Here is a 19,174-nt window from a genome sequence, read left to right on the forward strand (position 1 = left end):
GTCATTGCACATGCACAGGTACAGGGCATGTGCACAGCACAGGCAAGATGCACAAAGTAGAGAAATTAAAAATTTCCCCATCATTCCTAACACTGTGTCAAAATCACCTGCCAATTGTCTTCAGTCCATCTGGCGGGGGAATTCACCAGATGGACTGATTAATCCAATCAATCTACTCTGTTTCCAGTTTCCAGCTCGCCAACACCCAGCTCACCTCCTGTGATTCCCAAATGCATCCCATTGGCTTTTTGTGCTTTTAGATACTACATTTGTGTGGGTGGGTGTGTGGGGCTGTCATATAGAAATGAACATCTGTTAGATTCAAGCTCATTCGTAATCAGTTAATCAGTGGTGATTAAATCTGTATTTCCTGTTTTTGGAGGGCACAGTTTCAGTTTTGAATCCTGGTGTCTGTGGCGACAGTCACTGCTGTACTGGTAGTAATGCCTTTTACGTCAGCCGGCAGTAATTTGTTTACCAGAGCTGACAAGGCGCACAGCAACAGAAACATTACAGCATCTAGAAGTAGGATGCAGCCTAGGAACCATGCCAGAGAAGGTTTTGACGCTTCAGCTATAAAAGGCTCAGCACTTAGAAGAAGCAATGCAGTCTACAAAATAAATAAAAAATCAGTCAACAGTTGAGCGTGTCATGAGCCTGCGTCAGCATTGTTTGTGTAATCGGTCTCACTGCTCTGACATGTGACAACATGAGCTTGGTGAAAGTTTAACAAAGTTCACTATGAAAGTGTGAACCACAACAATCCATTATATCTTTAGCTGGATCTGCTACATCTGTTCACCACACAATCATCACCTGTATCATAGTGAATGTGCAACTTATTTCATCCTTATGTTGAATTTAACCATGAAATGTAATGATACAAACAGGCACACCGCACTTCAGTTGGACCATGCTGTTATCAAAGTCATTTGTACAAAAGCTGGAGGAAAGTTGTGTAGGCCTACCATCTCCATCAGCGTTATAAGTTACCTGAATCTGTAAACCTTAAGAACAGGTCACATATTGATAATCTGCAAGATGTCTTATTTTGCAAGGAAAGGGATGTTTTAAAAATTTAATGTTTTTATTTATAAATGTTTTTTGAATGCCTAATGGAAATTAATAAGCGAGCCACTAGATTGCATACCTGTTTTTAATTGCAGCCACTTTCAGTAAAGGTACTGGGAATAAATGCAGGAATGATCAGCAGATGTAAGTTCAGTTATTTTTGAAGAACTGCATTATTCACCCAATTTCTCCCATTTAAATCGCCAAAAAAACCCCTAAAAATTTTATTAGACGTTCTGTGTGTAATGTCCAGAAAACCATTATGATATACTCACAGGCATTAGGTGAACTTTAATTTAATTTATTTAGGACAGTGCATGTTAATGAACATAAATGTAAAATAAATTACATGAATGTAAACATGCCAGATTATAGCCAAGGGCTAATTTCCATCTGTTGTCCATAAAACATTAAAAGTACTCACACATACACACCGTTCTATTCCCAAATAAAACATTAAAACTATACAACTTATACATGATCACACACTTGATTTGTCCATAACCAGTTTTTAACCTGTGCCTTAAACAAGTTGAATGTCGAGCATTCTCTAAAGGATTGAGGACTTCTATGTTATATCCTTGCGCTTCTTTGCAGGAAAGCACTCGATTAACGATCACAAGATTGAACGTCTCTGTCAATTTACCCCAAGGAGACTGCGCAAAAATAATAAAAACATTCTACTGTAAGACTCCACAGGTCTCAGGCCACATGCTAACGTTCATAACATTAAAATTCATGACAGAATAATTCGAAGAAGCATGGCTGGCTTTGAAGGGTTGCCAGGAGAAATCATCTTCTCTCTAAAAGAACATGGCAGCACGGAGTATGTTTGTACAAACTGCAAAATTTCAGAAACAATGTTCTTTGACCAGATGAGACCAAATTGGAGATGTTTGGCTACAATGCACAGCCACCCATTTGGTAGAGCCCAAACATATATCAGCATATCAGGACCTCACACCTCCTACCAGCTGTCAAGCAAAGTGTTGGAAGGCTGATGATTTGGGCTTGTTTTGCACCCATGGGATCTGGGCACTTTGTACTCAGCGAGTAGCTGGTGAGTCGCTCCAGTCTGCAGGTAACTGTGGCGATCTGCAAGCAATCCATGGCAACCTCGAGAAGATTTTTAGTGCATCACCCTTTTTCTGACAGATTTTGACTACCAGCAAACTCACCCTGGAGTCAGGAATAGAGATCTTCCTGGAGTGACCCCTGGTTCAGTGTTGTTGTTCAGTTGTGAACAAGCACATGCAACATCTTTTGAATTTGCACTTACAACTAAAGTACCAAAGTCTTTCAGTGATATCAGACAACATTTTGTTAAAGACTTAAGAGTCAGGGAAGATTTCATTTTTCAAAATCAAATCAAATCAAATCACGTTTATTGTCACATCACATGTGCAGGCACACTGGCACAGCACATGCGAGTGAAATTCTTGTGTGCGAGCCCCACAAGCAACAGAGATGTGCAAACACAACAACACAAACGAGCAAAATACAAGAATGGCCAACCTGAAACTAATAAATATATGTACAATATATAATAGTGTATGCATTTCTGGATGTGTATACTAAATATTTTCCTACGTGTGTGTGTGTGTGTGTGTGTGTGTGTGTGTGTGTGTGTGTGTGTGTGTGTGTGTGTGTGTGTATATACATTTTTACAAATTAAATAGTAAAAAAAAAAAATAATAATAATAATTTTTATGACACATTACACCATTACACTGGGATTAAAAACCATTTGATGCTAATGGCTGTTTGTTTAATTTGATTTTGATGCACTTAATGGTTGTGTGGCATATCTGAAATAGTGTTACTCAAACGAACACGCTGATTCCTGTTTTTGAATTTGCTCAGGTTGGAGAGCAGTGTGGTGCACAAATACACTCATCCAAGTACCTTTATTGTGGCAGCTGAATGCACTTGCAGTGAAATGCACATTACTGCTCAGAAAATAATTACGATTCAAGAGCCTGTTGCAGAGATCGGTGTTATCAAGTGCTATGCTGGAAACCTGTCTTTTTATGAAACCAACTGCAAAGCCCTGTGTGGAGAAGCCTTTCATATTCAAATGGAAGTAAAAGCAGGTAGGTACCAAAGTGAACCTAATATCAAATAATTAAGTTGAAATTTTGATATCTCTACATAACAGCATCGGCTTTAGTTTGAGCATATATTTGTTTTTTCCCCGAAATCATGTTTGACTTTTACTGTCACTTAAGTTTTATTTGTTTTCTATTCTTTAGGTACGAATGTGACCTACAGAATCAAAGCTGATGAAAAGCCGTTGTCCGGTTTATCTGTGGTCAGAGGAACTGAACCCCAGAACGTCACAGTAACATCAGAAATAGTGACGCAGCTCGGGTCTGGCTGCCACCATCTGACACTTTATGCGTCTAACACGGTCACATTCCTTGAAGTGTCCAAAGACCTGCAGGTACAGTAAATCAAACTAATAGTCTTCTTTTAGTACAACAGTAACAAAAATAATGATGTATCATCCCCAGGTTTCTGTTGAGCATGGTGTTCATATGAATAAAGAATTTGAGTACTGATTGAAAAATTAGACTGTTTAAAATTCTTAATTAAATTTAACCTTTAATTATAAAACTTCTTTAAGATAATTAGGGAAATATAACTGGGAAGACGAGAACATCTCTCTCAATTTAATTCACAATTATTTCTTTTTTTTTTTTTCATACCAACTATGAATTTAAAAGTCTGCACTTTCATCCTGCTGTCCCCATTAAGGTAATCAGTCATTTTAAGTCAAGGAACATAGTGTGAAAATGTGCCTTTGATCTAAGTTTAATCAAAATTAAACCACAAGGTCTGATGTCACTCAGCTGCCAGCTAACCCCCGTAAACAGGAAGCTCAGCTCACCTGCTCTTCTTTGCATGGCACAAAAACTCTGGAAATATATTGGAAGTTTTTGTTACGGCCGAGAGGGCCAGGCGGTGAGTGTGGACTGAAATGCAGACACAGAGGGAGGCAAAACTGGAGTGAATACAGTGCTTTATTTACAGTGCGTAGTTTAATTACAGAGCAGGAAATAATGTAGGCTATGGACTGTGAAGGCTAAGAGGCCAGACTATGGAACATGGAGCTCAGACTGTGCGCTATGACTAAATGGTAAATGGCCTGTATTTGTACAGCGCTTTACACGTCCAGTCATCCACCCATTCACACCCTAGACTAGATGCTAGATTTTGTGACCAGATCCTGGGGAGGGAAAAGGGGCAGCGGCCTGGGTGGAGGTACACAGAGTCACTATAACGAGAAGAGACAGGCAGTCAGTGGCAGTCTAGTGAATGTCAGTCGGTGGATTCAACTATGATGGTTATGGCTTACACATAGCAGGTGAAAGTGGCATGCTAGAGGTCCAAGGAGGGTCTGGAATACACTTATAGCAACAGGCCTGGCAGGGAGGTGGGCAGGCGAAGTGCCACGATTGAGGGGGTTACAACCAGATATCAGGAAACCAGCATCCAGACAGAGATAGGTGCAGTTCAGTTTGAGAAGCGTAACGCCCAGGCAGGTAGTGCGTTAGCTGTAGATCTGGCAGAGGTCTGTTGTGAGCGCTGGTCTTATATGCTGGTGACTTGATTGGAATCAGGTGTGAAGGCTGATTGGAGTCTCCGCCTGAACGTGGAGCCCAGCAGAGTGGAAAAACCCCGCACTCACCCAGACCATGACAGTTTTATTCTTCTCATAGACAGTCACAATTTAATATGTCAAGATTTTTCTTTATCAGACAATTTCTTACTGAATTAAAATGCTTTGTAGAGTATTTTTAATGTATATTTAATGTATTTTCATAGTAAACACTAATTGCCAGATTAATGTGTTATCAGATTAACGTGTTATCTGCTTCTGTTATCTGATTAATGTGTTCCTCTGCTTTGTAATTCTGCTTATCCCACAGGTGTGTGTTCTGGAGAAAATAGTTGGACTTCAGGCCTCTGTGTTGACAGCGGGCGATGAATGTTTAGATTCCCCATTTATTATTTTTGATGTTTCCCTTGTACGAGGAGAGCCTGTGATGCTCTTGTTTTCTCTTTCTGGAAACAATGGCTTGTTCACTGAAACCAGACAAATGAATACCAGAAAGGAAATGTTTGAAACTGAAAACCCAATTCAAGGTGAGCTTTAAAATGTAAATGGTAAATGGACTGCTTCTTATGTAGTGCATTTTACCCCTCAGCCATAAAAGGCTAATTGAAGGTATTGTTGTCGTTCTGCCAGGTGGGCGGGCATCATGAATACCAAAGATTGTGAATGTGATAACTCAAGAACAAAGCAACATAGGATGTTCAAATTAGTGTATCTATTAAAAGTCTCAGACAAGTTTAAATCTTGGTGACCTCAACCTCAAGGTCAAAGATCAAGTTCTCCAAAAATCTTGTGAATGATAATCTAAGAATAAGGCGATATAGTATTTTGAAATTGATAACACAGGTATTCCATAGTGTTAATGCATCTCATTTTCTACTCTGCCTAGGCACTCTAAGTGCTTTACACAACTTACTTACAACTTACAACTTATGTTCATACACATTCACTCACATTGATGGATGCATTGGGTTGGTATCATGCAGACTGGAGCTGCCAGGGATCAAACCACCAACCTTCTAATTAGGACTGTAGATGACCTGCTCTACCTCCTGAGCTACAGCCACCCGAATTTGATGTCAGTCAAAATGTCTGAAACATGAATATTTACAGATTCTACTGCTGATTCATTGATTTTTTCCGTGTGTTTTTCTACAGGTTCTATAGAAGCAAAACTCAGAGTTTGGAACATCTTCTCCTCTCTTGAAGTGGTGCTGAATATATCTGCTTCTTGTGATAAAGATTTAGGCTTTAAACCCAGCGATCAAAATAACATTTTGTTTGGAATGAACAACAGACGGGTAATTACAGAAGTCCATCCAATTTATAGTTGTGTAGTTGTACTTCTAATGTAACTGTACAAAATAATATTTTAAGTAAATATTAACCCTCATCCTCACCTTTGTTCTACCTTACCTGACATTTATAAATGCTTGTGTTTTCAGAGAAAGAAGCATGTTAGAGTTGGCAGAGCTCTACTGACACTCACAGCTAACCGTTCAGCTACAATAACTCAAAGAGATGGAGGGGAAGGAGACTGTGGAAACGACGACTGTGGAAAAGGCAACTGCAAAAAAGAGGGAGGAGACTGTAGCAAATGCGACTGTGGAAAAGGCGACTGCGAAAAAGAGGGAGGAGACTGTTGCAAAGGCGACTGCGGAAAAGGCGACTGCGAAAAAGGGGGAGGAGACTGTTGCAAAGGCGACTGTGGAAAAGGGGGAGAAGACTGTTGCAAAGGCGACTGTGGAAAAGGCGACTGCGAAAAAGGGGGAGGAGACTGTTGCAAATGCGACTGCGGAAAAGGCGACTGCGAAAAAGGGGGAGAAGACTGTTGCAAAGGCGACTGTGGAAAAGGCGACTGCGAAAAAGGGGGAGGAGACTGTTGCAAAGGCGACTGTGGAAAAGGGGGAGAAGACTGTTGCAAAGGCGACTGTGGAAAAGGCGACTGCGAAAAAGGGGGAGGAGACTGTTGCAAAGGCGACTGTGGAAAAGGGGGAGAAGACTGTTGCAAAGGCGACTGTGGAAAAGGCGACTGCGAAAAAGGGGGAGGAGACTGTTGCAAAGGCGACTGTGGAAAAGGCGACTGCGAAAAAGGGGGAGGAGACTGTTGCAAAGGCGACTGTGGAAAAGGGGGAGAAGACTGTTGCAAAGGTGACTGTGGAAAAGGCGACTGCGAAAAAGGGGGAGGAGACTGTTGCAAAGGCGACTGCGGAAAAGGCGACTGCGAAAAAGGGGGAGGAGACTGTTGCAAAGGCGACTGCGGAAAAGGCGACTGCGAAAAAGGGGGAGGAGACTGTTGCAAAGGCGACTGTGGAAAAGGCGACTGCGAAAAAGGGGGAGGAGACTGTTGCAAAGGCGACTGCGAAAAAGGGGGAGGAGACTGTTGCAAAGGCGACTGTGGAAAAGGGGGAGAAGACTGTTGCAAAGGTGACTGTGGAAAAGGCGACTGCGAAAAAGGGGGAGGAGACTGTTGCAAAGGCGACTGCGGAAAAGGCGACTGCGAAAAAGGGGGAGGAGACTGTTGCAAAGGCGACTGTGGAAAAGGGGGAGGAGACTGTTGCAAAGGCGACTGCGGAAAAGGCGACTGCGAAAAAGGGGGAGGAGACTGTTGCAAAGGCGACTGTGGAAAAGGCGACTGCGAAAAAGGGGGAGGGGGAGGACCTGATTGCGGAACGGATGGAGATGGCTCCAGTGGCTTGTCATGTAGCATATCTCCACAGAGTGGAACAATCCTTGATGCTTTTGATATAACTTGCAATACTGAAAATCCCTGCTCTAACTGTCAGTATTGTTTCAGCACTCAGAGTAAGTACTTCTGGATCAGCAAAATCTTTTAAGACACTGATGTAACTAAGTAAACAGTGGCATTTATTTTCCACGTTGTTTTAACATTTGGGGCGATTTGTCCCAGCGGTAAGTTGTGTTTCTAAAGATCCATAGAAACACGGGGGTGGCACTGTAGAACAATCCAAAGTGATTGATCCCAGGGATGAGTTAGATCCTGAAATATATGTACATATTATAGAAAGAAGCATTCCTTTCAAGGCCTCACTGTAAAGTCACTCTAAGTAAAAACTGGCACAACTCACCCCACTTTCCGCTACTGATCAAACGGTGTTGCCCAATGTGCAAGCTACGTGGCCAATAGGAGGCTTCTGCAGCTACAGCCTAAAAACACACGCATTTACTACCAAGTAAAACAATAAACATACGGCACAAAATAACATACCAGAAATCGATGGAAGGCTTCCGGAGAAATAATCCACAGGTGATCTCCACAAAAACACGAGTAGCACCACTCAACCAAAGTGTAGCCCATTCAGACTGAGGCAGTAGTGACATGACTCCTACCTGTAACAGCTAGGGAAGTCAGGTGACAGAGGGCTCAAATGCGTACAGCGACAGGTAAGCAAGTGAGGGATGCAGCTACTATTATCGTAGCACCATATAATGTGATTGGCTAGTAGTGTGATTAATAATCCAATACTGAAATATTCATAATATTCATTTAGCTACAAACACAATGGAGTATATTTCACTAGAAATCTAATAATGATAGAAACTCTCTTGTTTGAACCTTATCAGGTAAGACTCTGCGATGCAGTCAGAGCAATGAAGTAAAATTCATCTTCCTTCCTCTCGGAGACAGCAATTCTAACTACAAACTGAATATACTGGCAACTGCAACGGGTGAAGGCCAAACAGTACTCAGCACCACTATAACTGCACAGGTATGCCACAAATAGGATGCATGTACTGACGAGAAAAGATCCAGAGTACGGAAATGCTCTGATTTTGTAGTACTGTGAGAAAATATTTTCTTCTCATCAGGTTATGGATTCAACTTTGAGCTTAAGCTCAATAGAGAACATCTTGGATCAGCTAAAGGCAGAAGGCCAGCTGTCACCAGAAGTCGCTGGACAACTCTTCAGTTCTGTGGCCAATGAACTTAACGACCAATCTGATCCTGCAGGACAAGCAGATAGGCAAAAGGTAGCAAATCTCATCCTGTTTAAGGATAGGACCAGTGAAGAGCCTTGTGCTGCCAGCAGGGCTAAGCAAGCTTTTAACTTTTAAGGCCTTTACACACCGGATGGTTTAAAATTTTTTCAGGCTCACGTATTGTTAATGCAGCTGTTAACATCAACCGTGTAATTTTGCAAAAAGAGTCTGGACAGCTCCACTGACATCCTAAAATATGTACAAAAACAGTCATAATGCAGTTATGAATCAAACCACCAAATTTTCTCTGTTGCTTCTTTGTTGTGAGATTTAGATGAACCCAGAATCTCCATTTCTTCCTTTTGTTGTTGTGTATTCAGATTGCAGTCAGTGTGTACAGGCCTTTAATAGGGCATGCTTTAGGAGCCGCCCAACAGTTGATTCATTCAAAGGAAGTTTCTGTGTGTAATTTTACATCTTTTTGACAGCTTCTCAAGAAAACACAGGTCTCATTTCCAAACTTAATCAGACAGGGTGGATGGAAAGGAAAAACCATCTCTGTGAATCAGGAAATGTTTGAATCTGAATGAACAACATTGTTACTGTAAAATTCTAATATGTCACTTTTTTATGCATTTATTTTGTTGGTGTCTGAAGCTTCAACAGAAGATGCTGGACATATTGATTGCTATAGTAAATGAAAATCTCAACAAAACTCTACAAGACGTTCAGGTGTTAGCCACAGCACTTGCTTCTCTCGTCAAGAAAGGGACTGAACTCAATACATCAGCACAGGTACTGTAGAGAAGTTCAAAAAAGGAGGAATCCATCAGTAAGGACTGTAGACATCTCTCTGCAATGCGTACTGATGTACGTTGCTTTCACTGTAGCTCCCTTCTTAATGGGAAGTAAATGTTTGGTGGACAGGGCTTTTTTAAAATTAAAGGTGGGACATGAGGACCACATTTTAAAGCTTTTGACAATTCAAAAATGTTAATATCTTCATAATTTCTCCCAAATACATGTCTGTGACTGTGAGTTAATTTCCACCTTCAGGAAAGGGCCGCATCATTGTTCGCAACCCTGAGTTCATTTCTCCTCCACATGGATCTAAACGCAACTGAAGTCTTTGCCACAGCCAACATTATTGTGGAGGGCATAAGCAACATGCTCGACTATTGTCCCAGTGTGAGTCTTATGAGGCCGATACTGATTGTGTTTATTTCTCTGGGGAATCGTGGTAGCTTTTAATGTTAGATATGCAAATCAATATCACTTCCCAGCAATATCTGCTGTCTCTTCAAAAAAACCTTTTTGTATTTAAAATCAGTTTTATTTCTTATTCTAAATGTTGTGTGTTGCAGAAAATCACCTCAGATGGCCTTCTTGGGGCCCTGTACAATATACAGAGTGCGATGTTGGTCTTTATGGAGCTCAATGAGGACTCAAGCATAATTCAGAAAACGCACGTTAAAGTATTTGTCAGAAGGTAAGTTTCACTTCGAATGCAAGACAAAGTTATCAAACAAAAATTAACCACATGTCCCAGAAATTTGAACTGGAAAAATCTCACTGATGCTGGTATACTAAAAAGCTGAAGCCTACAGTCACCTGTCTACGGATGGGTGACAAAATAAAGGAAAACCTGCATAAACCACATGGAAAATTCAGCAAATACAGATGTTTCAAATTCAAATTCAAATTTTATTTGTCACATACACAGTCATACACAGTACGATATGTAGTGAAATGCTTACACAACTGCTCGTGACCTAAAGGAAAATGAAAAAGCTATGAATAAGATAGGAAATAAATATAAGAATTAAAAAGAGCAAATTTAACTAGGAAGGAATAAAATAAAACAAAATAAAATATAAAAATTTAAGTTAAAAATGAAATAACTGTACAACACAAATTAGAATGAAGGGTAAATTTAACTGGGAAAGAATAAGATAAAATATATAAATTAAAGTTGAAAATAGAATAACTGTACAACAAAATACACAATACACAGTATAGAAATATATAAATGTTAGAGTTTGTATTGTTGATTGTTATTTATGCTTAGAAATGTTTAACCATAGATGCTTAGAGGTGTATAATCAATTGTGTAGTGATAAGTTGTGTGATCTTTAACAGGCTACAGAGGCTTGGTGTGCATTCCACACTAGAATGCACACCTACATCCTGGGAGCACGGGAAGAGGTCGCATCTTGTTTTAGTTGTTTTATGGTAGGATTAACGTAGCTACGTCTGTTCTAGTCTAAGTGCTTTTCTGTTTAGATGAACTGCTGGACTTCCTCACCGGGGGGGGGTCTAGTCTACCCTCTTCCTGACCAAGGATGTTTGACCCTTTGATCAGCAACACACACACACACACACACACACAGGCAAGGTACTCTTTGTTTGTATGTAGACGTCGTATGTTAATGAACCTATGCATATTCATGTAACCTCAATAAAAGGACAGTGTATGGGAGGACGGACGAGAGCTACTGGGGTCAAGCGAAGGAACGGCGCTCTGTCCGGTTCTCTCCCGTGCACGAGTAACATGAAGAACTTTGCCTATTTGTGTCTTGCTTAGCAGTGTAATTATATTGTCTTCAACGTTCCAGCGGATGGGTTCAAGCTACAAACTTATCAATAAGAATGTATGAAGAAATATAAATATATATATACACAATAACAGCAGCTGTACAAGTATTAAATGGAAATGAAGAAATATAATGTCCATCTTGTACAATCCACATTTGTAAGTGCCACATTCACATTTTCCATTTCCATTTTCCATAAAACAATGTTGTGTGGCACCTATGAAAGCGCTGAGGAGTGACTATGTCCTAAAAATATCCGTTTACTACAGTAAAGGCAGAATCTGTGACAATCCAGATTGAATCCAGTTTTGTTTTTACAGTGGCTTATTATACTGACAACATTATATAGTAAAAGGATCTCTTACTGAGCCTCTTTGAAGTGACAGTGGTTCACATTTATGTCCCCTCCAGTTGTTAACATAACTACCATAACGTGGTTACAAGTAGCCAAGTCACAATGAAAACACATTTTACTTTGTATATTAATAGTTTATTGATTCCAGAGCTGTTAAACTTGCAAACTAATATTTAAGAGAAGCACATGTTTAATGTGGATCTCCTGATCTTTTCTTACAGAGTTTTACCAGCAGTCTTGTACACAGGCTCCGTAAATATTACCAACTGTACCTGCATCACATTTTCTCTCCCACAACTACCCACTACCATACTTCCTTCAGACAAACCAGTGGATGTGCGAGTACGTCAATACCCATGTGCCTATGAGTGTTTGTGCTGTGGATATGTACATGTGTGTAAATCAATTTTGCTCAATCATCCTAACGTCTAATGTCTGACCTGATCTTTGAATTACACTTTCAGATGCTGAACTTAGATGTAAACCCATTTTGTTGGAAGGTGGGATGGGACATCAGCAGATTCATAGGTTATTTATCCCTCACAACAAAAGAAGGGTCTGTTATCCCTGTGGAAAACTTAAGTAAGGATATTCAGGTCAGTGTAGCAACATTACAGCATCCACACTTACTGTTTTCAATCTCCTTTTGAGAGGACTTGTTTCTGGGGACTTTTGAGAAATGCATATTAAGAATAGTTTTGTGACAGAAGTGAAGATGGTGAATCTGTTGGCCAGAATTCCTATCAATGGCTAAAACACTGGCTAAAAAAGAATCACAATAAGGTCATGGAGTGGCCTAACCAATCTCCAGAATTTGATAATCTAGGGAGAGAGCTGAAACTGTGAGTCACCAAGAAGAAGCCAAGAAACCTGGAGAGTTTAGAGAGTTTCTGTAAAGGGGACTGGGCTATAATCCCTCCCTAGATGTGAGAGAAGGTGGTGACCACCTACAAGAAACATTTTACTGCTTTCAATTTCTCCACCAAGTGCTAAGTCGTATTTTACTTGAGGATTAAATACTTATGCAAATACTTTCACTCAATGACAAAAAAAATTATATAATAGAAAAGGGCCTGATGTAATTCTGGGGAGGGATTACTACTTTTAAATAGTAGTACAATTAATAGTAGTAGTAGTACTAATTAATATGTTACTTGCATGTAACTATTTTACAAGTTTAAAATATGTTAAAGTGGCTACATTTTGAAACAGTGGATAACTGCTTTCTAACATCTGACTTCAGATCATGTTTCCACGGTTTGCTGGAGAACAAGTGAACACCACTATTCTGGACTTGGGGAACTTCAGCACAACGGTTATTGATATTCCTTCAGCGAACTCTACCCTGGTTCTAAAGGTTCAGTGACTTGTTCTTTTATGTCGACTCCTGAAATTAGAAGAAGCAAACATGCTTAGTGGACAGTTATATTATGGTTACATTACATACAGAGGCTACATTCTGTTCAGCGTGACTTTTGCTTGTGACCATGCTAACATTGCTAACTGTTAGCAGAAAGTGTAGCTACAAGACGAGGCTAAAGAAAATTTTTACATGGCAGTTTTGCATTAAAAGATCAGCTATTGCAGGTCATCTCCTGGAGACCACGAATATATGTACCAGTTTCTGACACATTTCATCACCTACATCAGAAGAATCTTTATTTGATGTAAATTAATGTCATAGTGATTAACCGCTGACAGATTGTCATGTCAAATATGTAGAGCCACACTGTTACCCTCCCTAAAACTTCATATCTTTGCTACACTGTAGCACTATGATGACTGCAGCCAATCATAGTTTTACTAATTATATTCTTTATTCTTTCATGAAGGAAATTCATGATTTTATTTTAGATTGCGCATTCATAAGATTTTGTCTTGCATGTCCAACCTTTTAAAGATGATGCCTTCAAAGGTTCCTTTACCCTTCAAAGTCCTCCTTGGTTATAATGACTACCCTACTGAGACAAATTATGTAGCGGCAACAGAGATGCCTCAGCAGGGAGCCACACAAGGTAAGAAATGCCTTTGTTTAATTGTGGTGACAAGATTTTTTCCACTTCTAATGTGACTGAAGTGAGATTTGACTGTGTCTCATGTGCCTGCACAGAGGAGAAATACACATGGCTCCTGCACCCTGAGGATTTAAAGGGCAACACTGGAGTGCATTATCTTGTTGTGAGACCCATAGTGGGCCCAGGTATAAAATCTATAAATGCCAGTTTATCAATTACACCCATCACAACCTCATGTCAATTTTGGAATAAATCACTACTGGACTGGAGCAAATCTGGATGCAGAGTAAGTGCAACATTTCAATCTGCTACACGTACAGTGAGGCGTTGCTTAAACAATAATGGAAATATAAGCTGTTGTCTTTCAAGGTTGGTGCCAATACCACGCATTTAGAAACCCAGTGCCTCTGCAACCACCTCACCTTCTTTGGGAACTCCTTCTTTGTCACTCCCAACCTTGTCGACCCGTCACGCACTGCTGAGCTATTTGCAACCTTTGCCGATAATCCTGTGGTTGTGTGCTTCGTCGCGGCACTCTTTTTGGCATATCTCTTGGTCCTCGTGTGGGCAAGACGAAAAGATATTCAAGACACAGTCAAGGTATTGCATCTCTCGTGGACTGAAGAACAGATTAAAAATAACAAAAGGCTTGTCTGTTTCCTAGGAATATCATGTATCTTAAAAAAAACACAACAACAACTTATATGTTAGTTGTTCTGAGGTGTTTTCTGTGGAAACAGTTGTGTTTGAGGCTCCAGGAGACGCTTGATGTTGTGAAAACCTGGAGGTGTATGAGTTAGAGAATAAAGAAAATAGCTAGAAAGACTTTGTAGCTCACTTCTCATCTGTTTGATCCTTGAAGCTTAAGGTCATTTCAGCCACTTCTAAAATACACACTTGTATCTCTCTGCATCTTCTATATTCTTACATGAACTCTCTCTCTGGATAGATAGATAGTTTCTAGATAGATAGTTGAACGCTAATATGTGAACAGCTTTTCTGTTTGGGAATAGCGTCTCCATCTCATGTCCATATAATATTTTTGCTTGTTGGCTGAATAACAGGTAAAGGTGACAGAGCTGGAGGACAATGATCCAATGGATGAGTATCGCTACCTGTTGAGTGTCTGCACCGGGCATCGTATAGGAGCCTCCACTTCCTCTCAGGTACATGTGTTCAGTGAAAGTCACACTTATCACAAAGTTACTTTAGACTTGTGGAAACATCATGAGATGCACGTTCTCTGTTTTCAGTCTGCTTATCAGCAGCTCATCTTTTTACAATTTCACCACCAGAGATGGGCAGTAGCGTTACTGTAATCCGATTACTTTTTTCAAGTAATGAGAAAAGTAAGGGATTACTATTGCCAAAAAAGCAATTAGATTACTGTTACTTCTCCCATAAGCACCCTGCGTTACTGCGTTACTAAACCGTGATTTTGTTTGTGAGCGTGTCTCACGACAAGGACGTACAAGCGTGCGACGTCCGTGGCAGCAACGTCCATGTGCAGATCAACAATGAATAATATGGAGTGCAGGAGAGAAGGTACGACCATGCGGCGTTTAAAGCTTGGAAGTACTGGCATTACTTTGAGTTTGATTCTGTAAGTGACAAAAACATTAGCGTTTGCTGTTCACTCTGCGTGGAAAAAAAAAACTTCTTTCTACAGCGAAAAATTAAACATTAAATCTGAGCAAGCACCGAGCACACCGCCACGGGAATGTGAAATTCACAGAGAAATCCCCGGATCCTCCCACTGACATGACTGCTGAGGCACCGGGCAAACCTCCACCCGCCCCACTCCTGCTAAATAGATGAAAATAGATTTAAGAGCCACAGGACCCAGTGCCGCTGAGTCTTAGATTTTATTTGAAAGAGTGAGTGCAAACACAAAACATTATTTTTTTTTATAAGCTGGAATATGCAGAAAATAGGTTTGAATGTTAAACACATTTCACAGAGAATATTGCATATAATTAAATTTTTGCATGATGCTTAAAGTTAAAAGATTAAAACCAATAAAACACGTTTTAAAGAGAGACTTTTTCATTTGATTACATTTTACATAATGATGGATTATGCAGAAAAAGAACTGGGCTGAAAGGTCTTTCGCTTTATTATGTATTGAGGTTGTGTCTCATGTTTTTATAAACTAAGTAATAAAGTAACTAATTACTTTTGAAAACAAGTGATCAGTAAAGTAACAGGATTACATCTTGGAGAAGTAATCAGTAATTAGTAACTAATTACTATTTTCAAGTAACTTGATCAACACTGTTCACCACAAACAAGAACTTTTTCATCTGTGTTACCCAAACACACAATACGCCATTCAGCAACTCTTCATGTTTCGCTGGCAGTGAAACACCGTGAAGCACTCAATAACCAAAGACTTCTGGGGTTGCTCCATCAGCTCCATCTTAAGGGCGAGTTCTAAAATAGGCTTGTGAATACTCAGCTTTCGTTAGGTGGTGGGCTTCATACACCTGCTCTTTCTGCCGACACATTAGGCCCCATAATATATGTGTTTTTTTAGCATGTTCTGCTAACACTAAGCTACAGGCAGATTTGCACTTGGGTTTCAGCACATGCTCTGTACTGATCACTTAGGCTGCTCATCTCATCACACGTATTTTCTGTCTGTACTAACTTTTCAGTGATTTTTTTTTCTTTCAGTAACTTTATGTGAAAAAGTACATTGTTTGTGTCTTTTCTTTTCTGTATTCCCAGACTGATGTATGCAATTACATATTAAAGAAAAGGCACATGCACATGCTTTAATATCTATCTCATCAGATAGAATAGAAGAAGAAGAAAGTTAACGAGAGTGGAGCTTAAACATGCATTTTTTAATGTCCAACCGGTGGCAACTCCTCTGGATGGAAAGTAAAGAAACTAATAAAACAGACTGTATAGAAGTATTTTGGTAAATTCTTACTTTTCTACTTGTTGCTAACATCTTACCAGTTTTGTAAATGATGGTAAAACATTGTGTGTCTTAACGTCGGGGATGTTTTTCTTGCTGTTAACACTGACCTACGAGCTTGTTAGCATGTTAGCATGTTACGAGCTCATGTTTAATGAAATTCTGTAACCTGTTTCCTAGCAAAATATAAATACATGCACAGCACTGTGTGTATCATATGCACTGCACACAGACTCTCACACTTACACACAGTGAAATCTTAATTGTTATTTTTACAGTGGTTATTCTAACTGTATGAAACAGACAAAAATTGATCAAGTCCGTATTTCTATTACTATTTGAAGTTTTCCCTAATATATTGCCAGAAACAGTTTAAACCAGTACTAAGGCGCTACCATTGCTCTCATATATGGAATCAGAATGGTATTGTTTTCAGTTTTATACTTTTCATGCACAAAATTGATTATTTTAGGTGACAGTTACTCTGCTGGGCACAGAAGGACACAGCGAGCCTCACCACTTGACAGATTCAAAGAAACGTGTGTTTGAAAGGGGAGCAGTGGACATGTTCCTGCTAACTACGCCCTTCTCCCTGGGAGACCTGCAGGGCATCAGACTATGGCACAACAATTCAGGAAGCCATTCTGCCTGGTAGGAAAAAAAGAAATGTCACAACCACACAAAAGAAAGGCATCTCGACAATTATGGTATTTTCTGAGTCATTAGAAACATACTGTTTGACCAAGAACACCACAATGATTGGACATTAAGGTGAATACAGTGTGAATCCGGTCCCAATTACACTGATCTTAAAGATAATTATTGTTGCTTTTTTAAGGAAAACATGGTCTTTAAATGCAATTCAGCTGTCATTTTAAGTAATATGTCTTCTACTGACTTTTGTGGGTGTCACGTGGAGCAAAGCAGAGGTCACATGATTGCATCTTGCATTTACATTGTTTGCCTTTTCTCAGGTATGTAGGCAATGTCATGGTGCAGGATTTACAGACAGAGGAGAAATGGCATTTTCTATGTAATTCCTGGCTGTCGGTAGACATTGATGACTGTTCCCTCGATAAAATATTTCCTGCTGCAACAGAGATGGATCTAAAAAGGTTCAGGTAAGCGCAAAGCCTGGTGGTACGTTTGGTAGCAGAATTACACGTACAAGCACTCTGTCTAGAGGCTGAACATGAAACTCAGATTGGGAGTACTGATCAAATGCAAATTCAATCGAATTCATGGTTTGGAGTTCCATTTGGATAATGTTATGTTTGCAGCAGGCAGGGTAAACTATCTTTTTTTTTTAAATGAAATTCACTTTCACAAAGCAGCAGCCAGAATTTACTTTTCAACTCGTTGAAAAATCTACCAGTGCTTGTGGACTTTCACAAGGCTACCAGAAAGAAATTATTAGGCCCAGGTATGATTAAAATGCAAGGTGGAGGGAGAGTGGACACACTGGACAGAGGATGCTGAGCTGCCAAGCAGGAGAAAAAGAAGAAAACAACAGAGAAGATTCATGGATGATGTGATAGAGGACATACAGTGGGTTGGTGTGACAGAAGAAGCTGGGGATAGGGTGAGATAGAGGCAGATGATCTACCATGGTGACTAAGGGAACCAGCTGAAAGAATAAAAAAATGTGACTACAGAACAATTTATTGTTTTATTTGAATTTAGCTGAATTTCCAAAGACGAAATGAAACCCAGTAAAAGCTGCCACTTTCTTCTCATCCCAGTTGAGTAGCTAAATATTTGGTTTAAGCGCTGATCTGGTGATTTAGTGGGGATTATTCGCTTTTCTTTAGGCTCTAAAACCTCCAAATGCTTCAGATCTACAATAGTGTTTTACAGGAATTAGAAAAAGATTAAAATGTGATGCTAATCCATCACTAATTAGCTGTTTATGAAGGTTTAAAACATTTGATTTTTACAATGTTGCTTTTATCTTTCAGTAATTTGTTCTTCACAAAGACAACAAAGGATTTCAATGACGGACACCTCTGGATTTCGGTGATCAGTCGACCACCGAGCAGCCACTTCACCCGTGTGCAGAGAGTGTCCTGCTGTTTTTCTCTGCTGCTCTGTACCATGTTAACCAGTATCATGTTTTATGGGATCCCAAAAGATCCCTCTGACCAAGTAATGGACCTAGGTACATCAAAAATGTATTGCCATTAAATTTACTTTTAAAAAAGTGTAAAAAAGTCCAAATCTAATTAATCTATTTCCCATTTGTATTTTCAGGAACTTTTGAGTTTACTTGGCAGCAGTTCATGATTGGAGTTCAGAGCTCCCTCATCATGTTTCCCGTCAATATCCTCATAGTCAGTATTTTCAGATTCACTCGTCCTCGGGAGTTTTCTTGTTGCCAGCGCAAAAAAAAGAAAAAGAACACACAAGATTCTTCTGCCACAACGGACATGACTAACAGAGTGTCTTTAGATGTTATCATTAAGGTAGGTGTTTCCTGTTTTTGTGTTTCTGCATTTAATATTAAAGTGCTGCTAAACTGGCACCCAAGCCTTATGACAAACCTTTTTGTACGTGTTACAAATACTGATGGTTTTGTGGGTTTAGAAGAATTTCTCTAATGTGCATACACTTCATTTGGTATCAAAATTCGGTATTGAATGTGCTTCCTCTTAG

General features: G+C 39.8%; 1 protein-coding gene across 13 annotated transcripts in view; it reads left to right on the top strand.

Annotated features, from left to right (window-relative positions):
• LOC113008035 (polycystic kidney disease protein 1-like 2) overlaps window positions 1-19,174 on the top strand; it is a 43,030-nt gene that overhangs the window by 9,793 nt on the left and 14,063 nt on the right. For 3 of the 13 annotated variants that reach the window (XM_026145160.1, XM_026145163.1, XM_026145162.1), the window contains exons 4-24: window positions 2,935-3,164; window positions 3,324-3,514; window positions 5,004-5,220; window positions 5,849-5,991; window positions 6,136-7,495; window positions 8,276-8,421; window positions 8,522-8,683; window positions 9,290-9,427; window positions 9,689-9,820; window positions 9,997-10,121; window positions 11,803-11,923; window positions 12,046-12,177; window positions 12,825-12,938; window positions 13,482-13,596; window positions 13,692-13,882; window positions 13,966-14,196; window positions 14,661-14,762; window positions 16,995-17,173; window positions 17,497-17,643; window positions 18,481-18,680; window positions 18,773-18,984. In XM_026145160.1, coding sequence (XP_026000945.1) covers window positions 2,935-3,164; window positions 3,324-3,514; window positions 5,004-5,220; window positions 5,849-5,991; window positions 6,136-7,495; window positions 8,276-8,421; window positions 8,522-8,683; window positions 9,290-9,427; window positions 9,689-9,820; window positions 9,997-10,121; window positions 11,803-11,923; window positions 12,046-12,177; window positions 12,825-12,938; window positions 13,482-13,596; window positions 13,692-13,882; window positions 13,966-14,196; window positions 14,661-14,762; window positions 16,995-17,173; window positions 17,497-17,643; window positions 18,481-18,680; window positions 18,773-18,984 — 4,588 coding nt within the window. Of the gene's footprint in view, window positions 1-2,934; window positions 3,165-3,323; window positions 3,515-5,003; window positions 5,221-5,848; window positions 5,992-6,135; window positions 7,496-8,275; window positions 8,422-8,521; window positions 8,684-9,289; window positions 9,428-9,688; window positions 9,821-9,996; window positions 10,122-11,802; window positions 11,924-12,045; window positions 12,178-12,824; window positions 12,939-13,481; window positions 13,597-13,691; window positions 13,883-13,965; window positions 14,197-14,660; window positions 14,763-16,994; window positions 17,174-17,496; window positions 17,644-18,480; window positions 18,681-18,772; window positions 18,985-19,174 lie in introns of those variants that run through there. The other 10 variants (XM_026145152.1, XM_026145151.1, XM_026145154.1 and 7 more) reach the window with 10 other exon arrangements.

Source organism: Astatotilapia calliptera, chromosome 16 (assembly GCF_900246225.1).
Source record: "Astatotilapia calliptera chromosome 16, fAstCal1.2, whole genome shotgun sequence".
NCBI lineage: Eukaryota > Metazoa > Chordata > Actinopteri > Cichliformes > Cichlidae > Astatotilapia > Astatotilapia calliptera.